Source organism: Vigna radiata, unplaced genomic scaffold, assembly GCF_000741045.1.
Source record: "Vigna radiata var. radiata cultivar VC1973A unplaced genomic scaffold, Vradiata_ver6 scaffold_154, whole genome shotgun sequence".
Lineage (NCBI taxonomy): Eukaryota > Viridiplantae > Streptophyta > Magnoliopsida > Fabales > Fabaceae > Vigna > Vigna radiata.
This window is the reverse complement of record NW_014542916.1, coordinates 5988-19256: the sequence shown is the minus strand read 5'-3', so window position 1 is coordinate 19256 and position 13269 is coordinate 5988. Positions and strand designations below refer to the sequence as shown.

General features: G+C 34.6%; 2 protein-coding genes across 4 annotated transcripts; both read left to right on the top strand.

Moving 5' to 3' along the window:
- The first annotated feature begins 4278 nt into the window (after positions 1 to 4278).
- Positions 4279 to 9304, top strand: LOC106752576 (microtubule-associated protein 70-1). 2 transcript variants are annotated; one of them, XM_014634290.2, is made up of 12 exons: positions 4279 to 4655; positions 4963 to 5048; positions 5812 to 5877; positions 5981 to 6151; positions 6307 to 6477; positions 6580 to 6735; positions 6848 to 6994; positions 7412 to 7483; positions 7563 to 7723; positions 7817 to 8099; positions 8182 to 8366; positions 9023 to 9304. In XM_014634290.2, exons 1-12 carry the CDS (start codon positions 4505 to 4507, stop codon positions 9039 to 9041), a joined length of 1668 nt encoding a protein of 555 aa, XP_014489776.1. In that variant the 5' UTR covers positions 4279 to 4504; the 3' UTR covers positions 9042 to 9304. The 2 variants fall into 2 exon arrangements, with proteins under 2 accessions (XP_014489776.1, XP_014489775.1); XM_014634289.2 differs by having other exon boundaries at positions 7563 to 8099.
- Positions 9305 to 9689: 385 nt separating this feature from the next.
- On the top strand, positions 9690 to 12737 carry LOC106752524 (pentatricopeptide repeat-containing protein At5g13270, chloroplastic-like). 2 transcript variants are annotated; one of them, XM_022777154.1, is made up of 2 exons: positions 9690 to 10957; positions 11991 to 12737. In XM_022777154.1, the coding sequence occupies exons 1-2, from the start codon at positions 10950 to 10952 to the stop codon at positions 12703 to 12705; spliced, it is 723 nt and encodes a 240-aa protein (XP_022632875.1). In that variant the 5' UTR covers positions 9690 to 10949; the 3' UTR covers positions 12706 to 12737. The 2 variants fall into 2 exon arrangements, with proteins under 2 accessions (XP_022632875.1, XP_022632874.1); XM_022777153.1 differs by having other exon boundaries at positions 11611 to 12737.
- Positions 12738 to 13269: the final 532 nt, after the last annotated feature.

Below are 13269 nucleotides of genomic sequence, written 5' to 3'. Positions count from 1 at the left end.
ACATAGTTTTTATGTTTTAAGGAATATAAGACTATTCCAAACAATTAATATGTTCAAAACTTAAAAAAACACCTTGAAAACTAAATTATGTAAATTTTAAATTTGCATCAAATAGACAAATTCGGTATTCAATGTAATTGTAATAGACATATCAAACTTGCATAATCCAAATGAGTTACCATTGATAACTTAACATTTGTTTGTTTTACAAATGTTAAAAATATAATTTGAAACATACAAATAATTTGTTAGAAGTCTTACACGATTAAAAATAAGATTAATTTATAATATATAAATTATTATGAACCTTATCTTATAAGTAGATTTTGTAAGATTAAATTAAGTTCAAAATTCACTTCTTAATATGTTATGAGATTTTATTCTAACAAAATTTATTCTTTGTTAAATTTATTGTTATTGAATTATTATTGAAGTATTCATTAATATCTAATATCAAGTTCAATAATTATAAAATTCACTTCTTAACATATAAAACATTACTAAATTATCTAAAACATTTATTAAAAAGTAAACCAATTAAAAAGATAATATTTATTACCCAAATTAAGAAAACTAAAACATATTCATAAATAAAATAAGAAGAAACAGTACAAAAGAAAAGCACCCACTAAACTTAGAAAGCGATTAAATAAACCTTCAAATTTGAAACTTATATATGAAAACATAAATAAAATATAAACCATACAAAATATAAGCAATAATTTAAAAAAAAGTTATATAAATTAGTAAGTTGAACAATTAAGAAAACAAAATTCTATAGCACTCTATGAATTAATATGATATATTCTTTTTGTTTAAATCCATTTTCCAGTCTTATAAATGTGCAATTCTACTTCATACAAAAATTACTTCATATTTTAGGTAAAATACTTTTTTTGTCCCAATTTTGGTTACGAATATTCGAAATGGTTCCATTTTATTTTTCTGTTCAATATAGTCCTAAAAACGTAATTATGTTCAATTTAGTCCTGTTTCTGTTCAATGTAGTCCTAAAGAACGTAATTTGTGTTCAATTTAGTCCTTTTTACAAACTCCGTGAACCACAAACAAGGACTAAATTGAACACAAATTACGTTCTTTAGAACTACATTAAACATTACGTTCTTTAGGACTATATTGAACAGAAAAATAAAATGGAGACCAGTTTGAATATTCGTAACCAAAACTGGGATAAAAAAAGGTATTTAACCCATATTTTATTATTTGATTTACAAATTAAGCAATCCGATTTCAGTTCTAGTACACTATCAAAATTTATGACCAAAAAGGTCTGATATATTTCTGCGTAATAACAAGGTTAGTTACTTATCCATATTAGGATATTAATAATCACATTCAATTAATAATTATAACCCATGTTATTCTATTTGTATCATCACATTGTTTTGAAAAACTAAAATATTAAATATGCTAACATATATATTTATCGAAATAAAAATTATTGACCAATAAATATAAATAAGAATGAAATTATTATTTTTTTTTATGAAAAGACAAAATGGGTGATTTAGGTTTTGTCCATGGAAATGGATTGAAGTGTTGTGATGACAAGGTTTATAATTCCACTCCCATGTGCTATCCTTCCCTTCTTATTTCATTTCCTCTACTGTACCTACCCTGAACTAAACCCTACTTATCATCCCATCCACCTATTCCTTTCTTTTCATTCTTAATCATTTACACCAACCAAACCATTCTTCTCACATTAAACCTACACGTGTAACACCATTCCTTTTCCTCCCCACACGTGTGCGTTTTCACTGTCATGCCAAATTTCAACAATGATAATATATCTCATTATTGGTAAACTTAGAGCTGTGAAAACGGGTCACAACCCGTGGACCAATCCGGTCCGTCACAAGTTTGGATCGGGTTGGGTTTGAAAAAATTGTATTTTTTTATGTGGGTTAGATTTCAACCCGGCTCACTTAAATCGATTCATGCGGGTTGAATCTGTGGTGGACCAGATTGGTAATTTTAGGGTGTTACTCCCTGCACCTCCACACACTGCTCCCTCCATCCCCTCGTTACTTTTTTACCCTTCACTAAAACGGACTTGGATATCCGTTCACGGATATTGTGTTTTAAGATTTGAGATCTACGGAGGTTAACATCCGTTGAACCATTTGAGAGGCATTTGTTTTTCATTCTCCTCCATTCTTCAAAGTCATGCGAGAGACCTTCCCTCCCTGCACTACCGTCATGGCAACGGTGACCGGAGGCACCAACAGCCAAAAGCTCTGTGGACAACATTCATGATGAGGGTTTTCGGCGTATTGCAGATATAGTTCGCTTCGTCGGTGTTACTGCTTTGTGTTGCAGTGATTTCCGACGGGCACGGTGGCTAGCAGACGTTCGTGGCTAGCGATGGCCTTTCGAACGCCCTCGAGTGCAGAATAGGGATAGTCGGAGATGCCAATGACCTTTCTAATTTGATGTTTTTACTTAATCTTGCGTGATGGAGGTTCTGTTGGACCGTTATTCGCCATGGAGGTGCAACAATCGGCAAAGCAACCTGAGGTAGGAGCACCGAACTGTGAGAGAATGAGGGAGGTTTGTTGTTCATGAGAGTAGAGCAGAGAGCTATGGAGATGAGTGTAGTGGGGCAGCGGGAAGAAGAAAGGGAAAGATGGGAGAGAAAAAATAAATGATAAAAAACTAGAAGGTCACCATAAATCTTAATTAATGCAAACTTTAGGTAAAATTTAATAAAACGAAGAGTTGATAGTAATAAAAAGCGTGCAAAGGTGTTAATTGTAAACGGATTTCAATTTCTGTGAATGGTAAGAGGAGGTGTAGGTTTTTTTAAATAAAAAAAAAAAAGTGAAGAGATTAGGGCATTTTTGAAATAAAAAGATAATGGGGAGGTGGAGGAAGTATTTGGGGAGGTGCAGGGAGCAACACCCGTAATTTTATTTTATTAAAATTTAATTTTAACTTTTTATAAAAAAATATTTATTATTATTTTTTGCTTGAAAAAATTATTTAAGTTCCATATTTTCAAAAATTAATTAAACATCCATGTTGTCAGTGAAATTTGTTTAGATTTAAATTATAGAAAATTTGTAATTCTTTTTATTTAAAAAAAAAATTGTAATTAAGTGGGCCATTGAGCCAACCTGTTTACCCACCAACCTGTGGTGAGTCGAGCCGGGTTCGAATTTTTCTGGCTCGCTAATAAATGAGCCGGGTTGGGTTGACTCATTTGGTTGGGCTGGATCGAGCCGGATTACCCGTTTTGACAGCTCGAGGTAAACCAGTTAAACTTCGCAAAAATAAAATCTAATAGTTCTATACTTTAAATTTATATATATTTTAAAGCTGTGAAAACGGGTAATCTGGTTCGACCCAACCCGACCCACTACGGGTTGACCACTTAATGAGCCAACCCAACCTGACTTATTTATTAGCGAGCCGAAAAAATTTGAACCCGACCCGATCCACCAGGGTTGGTGGGTTAAACGGGTTGGATCATTGGTTCACTTAATTAACTTTTTTTTCACCCTCTTCTTCTCAGATTCTTATAACATGTTACTTTGATCGATCAAATTGAAACACTAATAATTGGACCAATTGATATAAAAGAAAATGAAGCAAAAGAACTATATTGTTATATATATTCTAAGCTATCAAGCATAAAATTTTGCCAATTTAGTTTAATGAAACATACACAACTGTTTGACCAAGAAACTACATATAGTCGTTAACAAAAATATATACTACAAGATAAAATTGTCATGCTTGTAGATAGGTCTAAAAACAAGATAAAACAAATGATATATTCCTGAATTATCCAATCTATAATATTACTCATATGCTGTCTTGAAACATATTTTTCTCTATCTCCATGTTATCTGTTTATTTTTAAAGGTTGTGCGTTTTGAATAATTAATTTAATTAATTTGATTTCAATAAAAAAATTGGATTTGAATAATTAGTTTAATTAATTTGATTTAATTAAAAAAATAGGTGGATTGATAAGCCAACCGACCCACCATGGGTTCAACCTATGTAAGCCAGATACTTAGTGAGCTGGGTCAAAATTGGCTCGCATCAAAAATTTTTTCCAACCCAAGTCGGATTTGGTTAGCTGAGTTGGTTTACGGATTTCAACCCATTTTGACGGCACAAATATATTTTTTTGTATTTTTCTTTCTTGAAAGAAGTAAAGAAAAAGAAAAAACAATAGAGTTTTGTGTGAATTTCTTCTTTTCATGAAAAATTAATTGCTTCACCTTTTCTTATCATTATCTTCCCTAATAAAAATCCTGGGCCTGTTTTTTCTGTCTCTTCCAAACGCTGCCTACACCTCAACATCACTGTCACTGCACACAACACAGTAACAGCACACATTAACACTCTTATACTACAACAATACAAACAAAGCCACTGTTCTTTCTTTGGTTTTTGATTTTGAAATTGTGGTTAGTTAGGGTTCTTCTTCTTCTTGTATGAGGTTGAGGCATCGCTAAACAGATCTGTGATGGCGAGTACCCACATTGGGAATGCCGGAGAACCCGACTCCAAGTCTTTCAAGCCTCGCCCTAAGAAACCCTCCGACGACTTTATCACGCTCTTTCACGGCTCCGATCCGGTTCGCGTCGAGCTCACGCGCCTCCAGAATGAACTCAGAGGCATTCACCATTTCTTCAACTTCAATTTCACCCACCAACTTCTGTCTCGACGAAAAATAAAACATCATATCAGATGCCTCTTCATTCGTGTGTACAAAGAGCGTGCTATGTTCAAATTCACTGAAAAACCGAAATTAAATAAATTAATAATTAATTAATTGATTCTTCTCAATTTTTCTAACACGAGCTTGTTGAAACTAAGCATGGAAGAAGTTAATTAAAATGCACTTGCTTTATTTAGTTTGATTATTCGTGTCACGTGTTTTTTTGTTTTTTGTTTTTTAATTCTGGATTAGCTGGCTTTCAGAGAAAGATAGGGAGCTTGGGGATGCACTTGCGGAAATTAAGTCATTGAGGAATTCGAAGCGTCTTAAGGAAAAGGGGGTTGAAGAGGTATCTTCTCTATTGAGTTCTCTAAAAGTGATGTAATTTGCTTTGTAATTTTTCAGGAAAGAAAATTGTATTTTATTTTAACTTCTAAGATGGAAATGGGATAGTATCTGTCTCGGTGAACCGCCGAATTAGGCATTTCTGATTTTCTTGATTAAGTGCTCAATTGGTCAGTAAAAGATAATTGGTCCTTTTATTATTTGTTTTCATACAGTGAATTTAGAGTCTATTTGGCTACTGAATTTGCTTAAAACCATTTTCTTATTATGGAAGCAGAGCAACAATAAATTTGAATCAACTGAGCTTGAAATATATAATGTATGGAAATCTTCAGAAACTGGGATGGTAGATGAAGAAGCTGTATTATTAGTGGTCTGATAATTCTGTATTATTTGCTTCTCCTGCATGTGTAAGTTGTTTCAGGTTCCATGATAAGCTTCTTCTTTTTTTTCTTGTTGTATTCTATTCTCGACAAGGAACCTAGGTATTATGTGGTATGAACAAGATTCCCACTAAAGCTGTAAACTACTACATTTTGTTTTCCTTGTTTTCTTTCACAAAGCAAGGCAATGCACTACTGTATACGTTCACTTTAGAATGTTCTCATTTCTCTAGAACAGCAACACGCTTTTAGTAATTCTTTGAGTTGAAGTATTAAATTTTGCGAGGCTTTTGCTACGTGAAGTCTGTGTGTATAAGATTTTGGTAGTTAAAGATTTCAAATTTCATTTTTTTGACGTGTTTTAATTCTGTTTAATCATTTCAGCTGACAGATGAGCTGAACAAGGTGGATGAAAAACTAAAAGCTGCTGAAGTTCTTCTGGAAAGTAAGGTAGTAATAGTAGTTACACTAGGTATTACCTCATTGGATTTTTTCTTCACTTCTTAATAACCATTATTTCAGTGCAACTTAATGCTAGTAATATGTTTGACAGAACCTTGAAATAAAAAGAATCAATGAAGAGAAGAGGGAAGCACTGGCTGCACAATTTGCTGCAGAAGCTACTCTTCGGAGAGTTCATGCTGCACAGAAAGATGACGAAATGCCTCCTATTGAAGCTATTATTACGCCCCTGGAGGCAGAGCTGAAGCTTGCTAAGATGGAGGTACATTTTTTATTACTATGTTATGCATTGAATTGATTTCATCTGGGACTGGATGGTAGTTTATTCAGTTATTCGAGGTCCCATGTGTCTCATTCAATGATCAGAATCAAGTCTAAAGGGGATATCTATTTATTCTTGCTGCTATACTTTTTTAGGTGGCAAAGCTGCAGGATGACAACAGAGCACTAGATCGGCTAACCAAATCAAAGGAGGCTGCGCTTCTTGAGGCTGAGAGAATGGTTCAGATTGCTTTGGCAAAAGCATCTTTGGTTGACGATCTGCAAAACAAAAACCAAGAGTTATTGAAACAGATTGAAATATGCCAGGTTTCTGATTTTTACTTGTGGTTATACTTGCTAGTAGGCATATATATTTTTCATACTCGATGATTGGAATACAAAATTCAGTGAAGTATTTTACACCCTTAGGAGGAGGGCAAAATCTTGGACAAAATGCTTCGGCAAAAGGTTGCTGAAGTTGAAAAACTAACCCAAACTGTTCGGGAGCTTGAAGAGGCAGTCTTGGCTGGTGGGGCTGCTGCTAATGCTGTACGCGATTACCAGCGTAAAGTGCAAGAGATGAATGTAATTATTTCCATTGTTTAGATTCTAATTATCATGTATGATGTTTGTTGTTTTGAGTCCATTGCAGATGCTCTTAGCTGCTTATATGTTCTAACCTTCGAACTTGACATAGGAGGAAAGGAAAATTTTAGAGCGGGAAGTAGCTCGTGCCAAAGTTACTGCAAACAGGGTTGCGACTGTAGTTGCAAACGAGTGGAAAGATGCTAATGATAAAGTGATGCCTGTGAAGCAGTGGCTAGAAGAAAGAAAATTCTTTCAGGCATGTAAACTGCTCAGAAATTGCTTTTGCTTTGTCTTTTGAAAGTTATTTGAATATTTCTTGTAACAGATGTTCACTAAATACTCCTGTTGATTGATGTTTTCAGAGCGTCATGTATAAGATATTTCATTTTTCCTGTTCTAATCTTTGACACTAGTCTTCTTGGTTACATTGTGGTTAGATGTTTATATTCCTGATGCCAAGGTTAGAGGACTACTGGCTGGTAAAGAGGGTAGTCAGTCATAAGTGGAAAAACTGTAAGAGAGGCTGAGAGATATTTTTTATATCATTTGTGAAGATATTTAATTTATTTTCAGCCATAACATAAGTGCTAGAAGGAAGTTATTTGATTGCACATAAAGTAGATAATGTTTTTTAGGCTTTATTGAAAACATGAACAATTTCATTATTTTGTAGGGTGAAATGCAACAATTACGTGATAAATTGGCCATAGCTGAGCGTACCGCAAAAGCAGAGGCACAAATGAAGGTGCATAATGTTTTATCTGACTCCAAAAACTTGATTCCTATTGAAAAGCTTGTTCTAAAATATTTAATTGATTTCACAGGAAAAATATCAATTGCGCTTCAAAGTTTTGGAAGAAAGGGTTAAGACATCTAATGGTAATTTCAAATTCACTGTATCAGATGGAAGAAACATTTCCACTGGGCCTTCACGGCGACAGTCTTTTGGTGGAGCTGAGAGTCCCTCTGCATCTTCTTCCAATGGGTATTTATCGAGGAAAACCTCAACATCAAGACCAGGGTCTCTAAGATCTAATAGTGCTAATGTGTTACTAAAACATGCCAAACTTTCATCTAGATCATTTGATGGTGGTAGTAGAAACCTGGAGAGAGAGAGGCCAACCTTTGATGCAAATGGGGTAGATAACATGCCAACAAAGACCAATAATCAGACCGTCACCAGTGAGACTATTACTGCACATGAGAGAGCAAATGGTATTCCAGTAAACAAATCTATAGCAGAAAATGAAGACTGTGTTTCAGGAATGTTGTATGACATGATGCAAAAAGAGGTTATATCTCTTAGGAAATCTTGCCATGAAAAGGACCAAACTCTTAAAGACAAGGATGATGCAATAGAGGTATCATCTCAATTCATAAATAAGATTACCTGTTCCACTTTTTCCCTTGTCTAATTCATTTTTTTTTATTTAATGTTGGAAGATGTTGGCAAAAAAGGTTGATACGTTGAACAAAGCTATGGAAGTTGAGGCCAGAAAAATGCGTAGGGAAGTTGCTTCTATGGAGAAGGAGGTTGCCGCAATGCGGATAAGCAAGGAACATGATCATAGGGCACGCAGAGCAAGTGCTCCTAGGGGGACTGTAAATTCCCGGACAATTTCTACCAGGTCAATTTTCTATCTTTATTTTTCTTTATTGTGATACTGTTTCTTTTATGCTTAAATGTTTAGTATAAAAAGAAAATGATTACTTAAACATGGTTATCCCTGTCAAAATCTAGTATTTGGGTCTTCTGGATTGGTCTCTGAGGTCCAGAGGGATCGGCCTTCATCATTGATGAAAATTTTAACTGTTTAAATTTCTAGACAAGTAGGCGCAACTTGATCGTAATTTGTGTGAAAACTTGTGTTTCCCATCAATGAATGCCCAAATTTAGGTTCACCCTGACCTTCTAAGGATATTGATATAGAAGTTTATGAAGGCAGTATGAATTTTGAGAAATGAAATGCTGCGGTTTATCATAACTGAACTTAAGCTGGTGCCCATTCCCTTTTCTATTTGCATTGGAACTGCTACCTATTGTGCAATTCTTCTCGATCTCGAATAACCATCCTGCCTGATCTGCTTCCAGTTACACACTAGGATAACTGAAACAGTTTGACCCTGAAAATGAAGGTGATTTCAGTCCTGGTATAAAACAAAGGCCAATATCTTAAAAACGTAGTTTTATTTTAAAGCCTCTTATCAAGGGATGACTTAGTATGTTGCGCTGTTGATGCTTAACTTTTATGGACATTCACAGCACTTCTCATTGGATTTTCAGGAGTGCACGTAACTTTTAGCCAAAACTCATTGACAATGAGTGCGTGTGATCCGTGCTGAACAGAGTTGCTGATTTATTATTTTTTATTCTCTCTCCCCTATCTCCTGTATTTAAGCTATCTCGACCCCAGGGGTAAGGTATAAAGAATGAACCTTGTGTTTTTGTAGAGAATCCATGTCCTGTAAATCTTCTTGTATACCATCTTCAGAAAGAAAACTTAGAATTAGTTGCTCCACGTGATTTGTGGAAGTATCTGAATATAGCTTAATCTGGATTGATTCTTCTACTCCAAACTACATTGAAAATTTCTGTTTTAACCAAATTCTTAGGAGAAAAAATTGATGCAGCTCATTTTCACGTTTGGGTTTTAAAAGCAAAAGCTGTTGGTGATTCTCATTTATGGCAACAAAATCTAACAAAGGTACCATTTTGTACTTTAATAACAAAGGTCTGCCATTGGTATGCTCACACAAGAATTCTCTTCTTCCTTGCAAGTAACATTATCATATTTTTAAAAGAGAATTACAAAAGCAAAATTAAAAGAGTATACACAAATAATTATGGGTAATACTAGTCTCCTGTTTCTTTGTCATACTAGGACAAAATATAATATTAAAGGATCTTCATCTTAGAAATACTTTCATACAACAGTTAAAATTAACTAATTAGTAGTTAATGCACTAGACATATTTTATTTGGAATAAAACATTATTTAAGTTATTATTTAAATTAAATTCTATTTTCCATTTCTAATGTCAAAGAAACAAAAATAACATGAAAAAAGAAATTGCAGTCTGCTAATTTAATTTCTAGTAAAGAGTGACAAAAGAAAGGTTTACTCAACCCTAGCCCTATTCAAAGCCACTACAACTAGCAAATAGTAATATAAACTCTCCCTTAATTACCCTTTGTTTATGATATTTGTATTTTTCTCATTACGAGATGATTAATTTTTCAAATCATTACGAATTGAGGTAAGAGAATTAAAGTGTACAAAAAGTAAAAGACATATGCGAGGCCCACAAAAACTTATGGGATGCGAATCCTCTCTTTTCATTTCCATAAAAGATCCCTCAACTAGTATTGTTTGAAAGCTGAATTAGTATTAACAAGTAGGTATAATACCTACTTTTTTTTTTTTAAAGTTCATTAACATACTTTTCGCAAAAATGGTGCACATTAGTCTTTTTTGCTTACAGCGTTAAAAAGACTAATAGCAGAACTGTCTAGTTGGCAAAAATCTGTTGAGTTGTATAGTTTTGGTTGACGTTTTAAATTGAATTGTTGATTCATCCTGAAACCAAAGTGATTCATGGTTGTTGTTCCCAAATTTAAAAGCAAAGTTAAGGTTGTTGGTGATTCGTGCTACATTTGTTCTCAAATCTAAAAGCAAAGGTTAGGGTTATTAGAGATTCGTGCTACTTGTTCCTAAATTTAAAAGCAAAGGGTTTCCCAAAAAAAAGCTATAGGCCTAATAACTTATTCTTCACTAAAATAGACAAGTTAGCCCAATCTTATGCCCATGGCATGAGTTCAATATTCTTGTGGTCTTATTTGTAAACACTTAACACAGAATTATTCCATAGATATTTAAAGAGTTAAATAGCTAAAATATCATAACTTTAAGAAATAACTTTTTCAATTAAGAACGTGATGGAAGCATGTGGAGTGCCAAACTGTTTATCATCTTGGTATTGGATTTAAGTTCTGTTGGCTTTGTACAATTTAAAAAAAAAGGCCCAACAGGCCCAAACTGGATTTTTTTAACATCCTTGGAAACTTAACCTGCTGCACCTTTTCTTATATCTCTGAGCACTTTTATATGAATTTGTAAAATGAAAAAAAAAAAAGTGGCAACTCAAAAATGGCGACGATGAAGGAGGGAGGGAGCGAGAAAGCCTCCACCCAATCTCTTCAACCATCGTGAATGAGCAGGTTCTCCTTTTCTTTTCTAATTTGTTCTATGTTCATTGACCAACTGAACTGAATTTATTTTTTTCTTTGGCTGCTCAATTACGATGTGTCTTTGGTGAATTGTGAGAACTGGATTGCATTCTTATTTTGAAGCTTCTTTTAAACTGTCTTTCCATGTTTCTATTTTTGTGTGTTTTACTCATTGGAAAACTCGTGTCAGTCATGTGAAAATCCATTGTTAAATAAACTTTGGCCCATTTTGGATTAATTTCTATGTAATTGAAAATACAAGTTAAAATCGACATATTGGTTCAACTTTTGGACAAGTTAAGCGAGAAAACTTGTATAAATGTTAAAATGCATAGAGAAACTCAATTCATTTTACAGTTTTACCTTCTTATTTTCTTCATCAGTTTTGCATGGGCAAGTTTACGTGAACAGCACTTAAGTCAATGAAGCGACTAGAACTTCTAGCATACGGACCAAGCCACCGATTGCCTTTTTCTTATGCTTTCATCTAACCCATAATTCTCTGGCTCTTTTCTTTTCTGATCAGATCAGGCTTCTGACACAAGGAATCAGATAGGATACTCGGATTGCTAGTATATAATTTGTACTGTTGACTTGATTTCTTGGATTGGGTTCTCTTGTTGGATCTGACCATAGTTGTACAGGGAAACACTTTTCAATTCTCAAACAAACTAATGACTTCGATAACTTCCCAGTTCTCTTGGGTGCTTTCCAGTTCTTCGTCAGTCTTGGTAGCTAATGATAAAAGTAATAATGTGAGACATGCTAATTTTTCTCAAATCCCTTCCTGGTTCTCTTTGAAAAGCAGTCCTCCTTCATTGAGGACCAATCCAAATAAACAAGGCGAAGTTGAAAACTTGCATTTGATTTCTTTGACCAAACAAGGGAAGCTTAGAGAAGTGCATGAATTCATTGAAAGGATGGACACAGAGGGTATTTCCATTAATACCCAATCTTATGAATATCTCTTTAAAATGTGTGGAACGTTGAGAGCATTGTCTGATGGAAGATTATTTCATAATAGACTGCAGGGATTCTCCAACAGCAATAGGTTCATTGACAATTGCATCCTCCAAATGTATTGTGACTGTAAAAGTTTCACAGCCGCAGAGAGATTCTTTGATAAAATGGTTGATCGGGATTTGCTCTCTTGGGCCACCATTATATCTGCTTACACAAAGGAAGGGCATACAGATGAAGCTGTTAGATTGCTCTTGCATATACTGGATTTGGGCATTAAACCGAACTCCTCTATCTTCAGTACACTTATTATGTCCTTTACAGATCCTTCATTGTTAGACCTTGGCAAACAGATACATTCTCAGCTGATAAGGAATGAGTTTGCTGCTGATATTTCTGTGGAGACATTAATCTCCAAAATGTACGTCAAGTGTGGGTGGTTGGATGGTGCTGAAGTTTCCATTAATAAGATGACTAGGAAAAATGTTGTTGCATGCACCAGGTTGATGGTGGGCTATACTCAAGCTGCAAGGCACAGTGATGCTATGTCGTTATTTGCCAAGATGATAAGTCAAGGTGTAGAGTTGGATGAATTTGTCTTTTCTATAGTGCTCAAGGCTTGTGCTGCTTTAGGAGACTTATACACTGGAAGGCAAATTCATAGTGTTTGTATAAAACTTGGCTTGAAATCCGAGGTCTCGGTTGGTACTCCACTTGTGGAATTTTATAATAAGTGTGCAAGATTTGATGCTGCACATCGAGCTTTTGAGACCATATGAGAACCTAATGATTTCGCATGGAGTGCTTTAATTGCTGGATACTGTCAAAGTGGTAGATTTGACACTGCTTTAGAGGTTTTTAAGACAATAAGAAGTAAAGGAGTGTTATTGAATTCATTCATCTATACCAACATTTTTCAAGCGTGCTCTGCTGTCTCAGATTTGATGTGCTGCGCTCAAATCCATGCAGATGCAATAAAAAAGGGGCTAGTTTCGTTCCTGTCTGGGGAGAGTGCTATGATCACTATGTACTCAAAATGTGGCAAAGTGGATTACGCACAACAAGCATTTATGACAATAGATAAACCTGATATTATTGCATGGACTGCAATAATATCTGCTCACGCTTACCACGGCAAAGCTTCTAAAGCTTTGAGTCTTTTTAAACAGATGCAGAGTTCTGGTGTAAGGCCAAATGCGGTCACATTCATAGGTTTGTTAAATGCTTGTAGCCATTCGGGTTTAGTTAAGGAGGGGAAGCAGTTTTTGGATTCAATGAGCGACAAATATGGTGTGAACCCAACAATTGATCATTACAATTGCATGATTGATATATACTCTCGT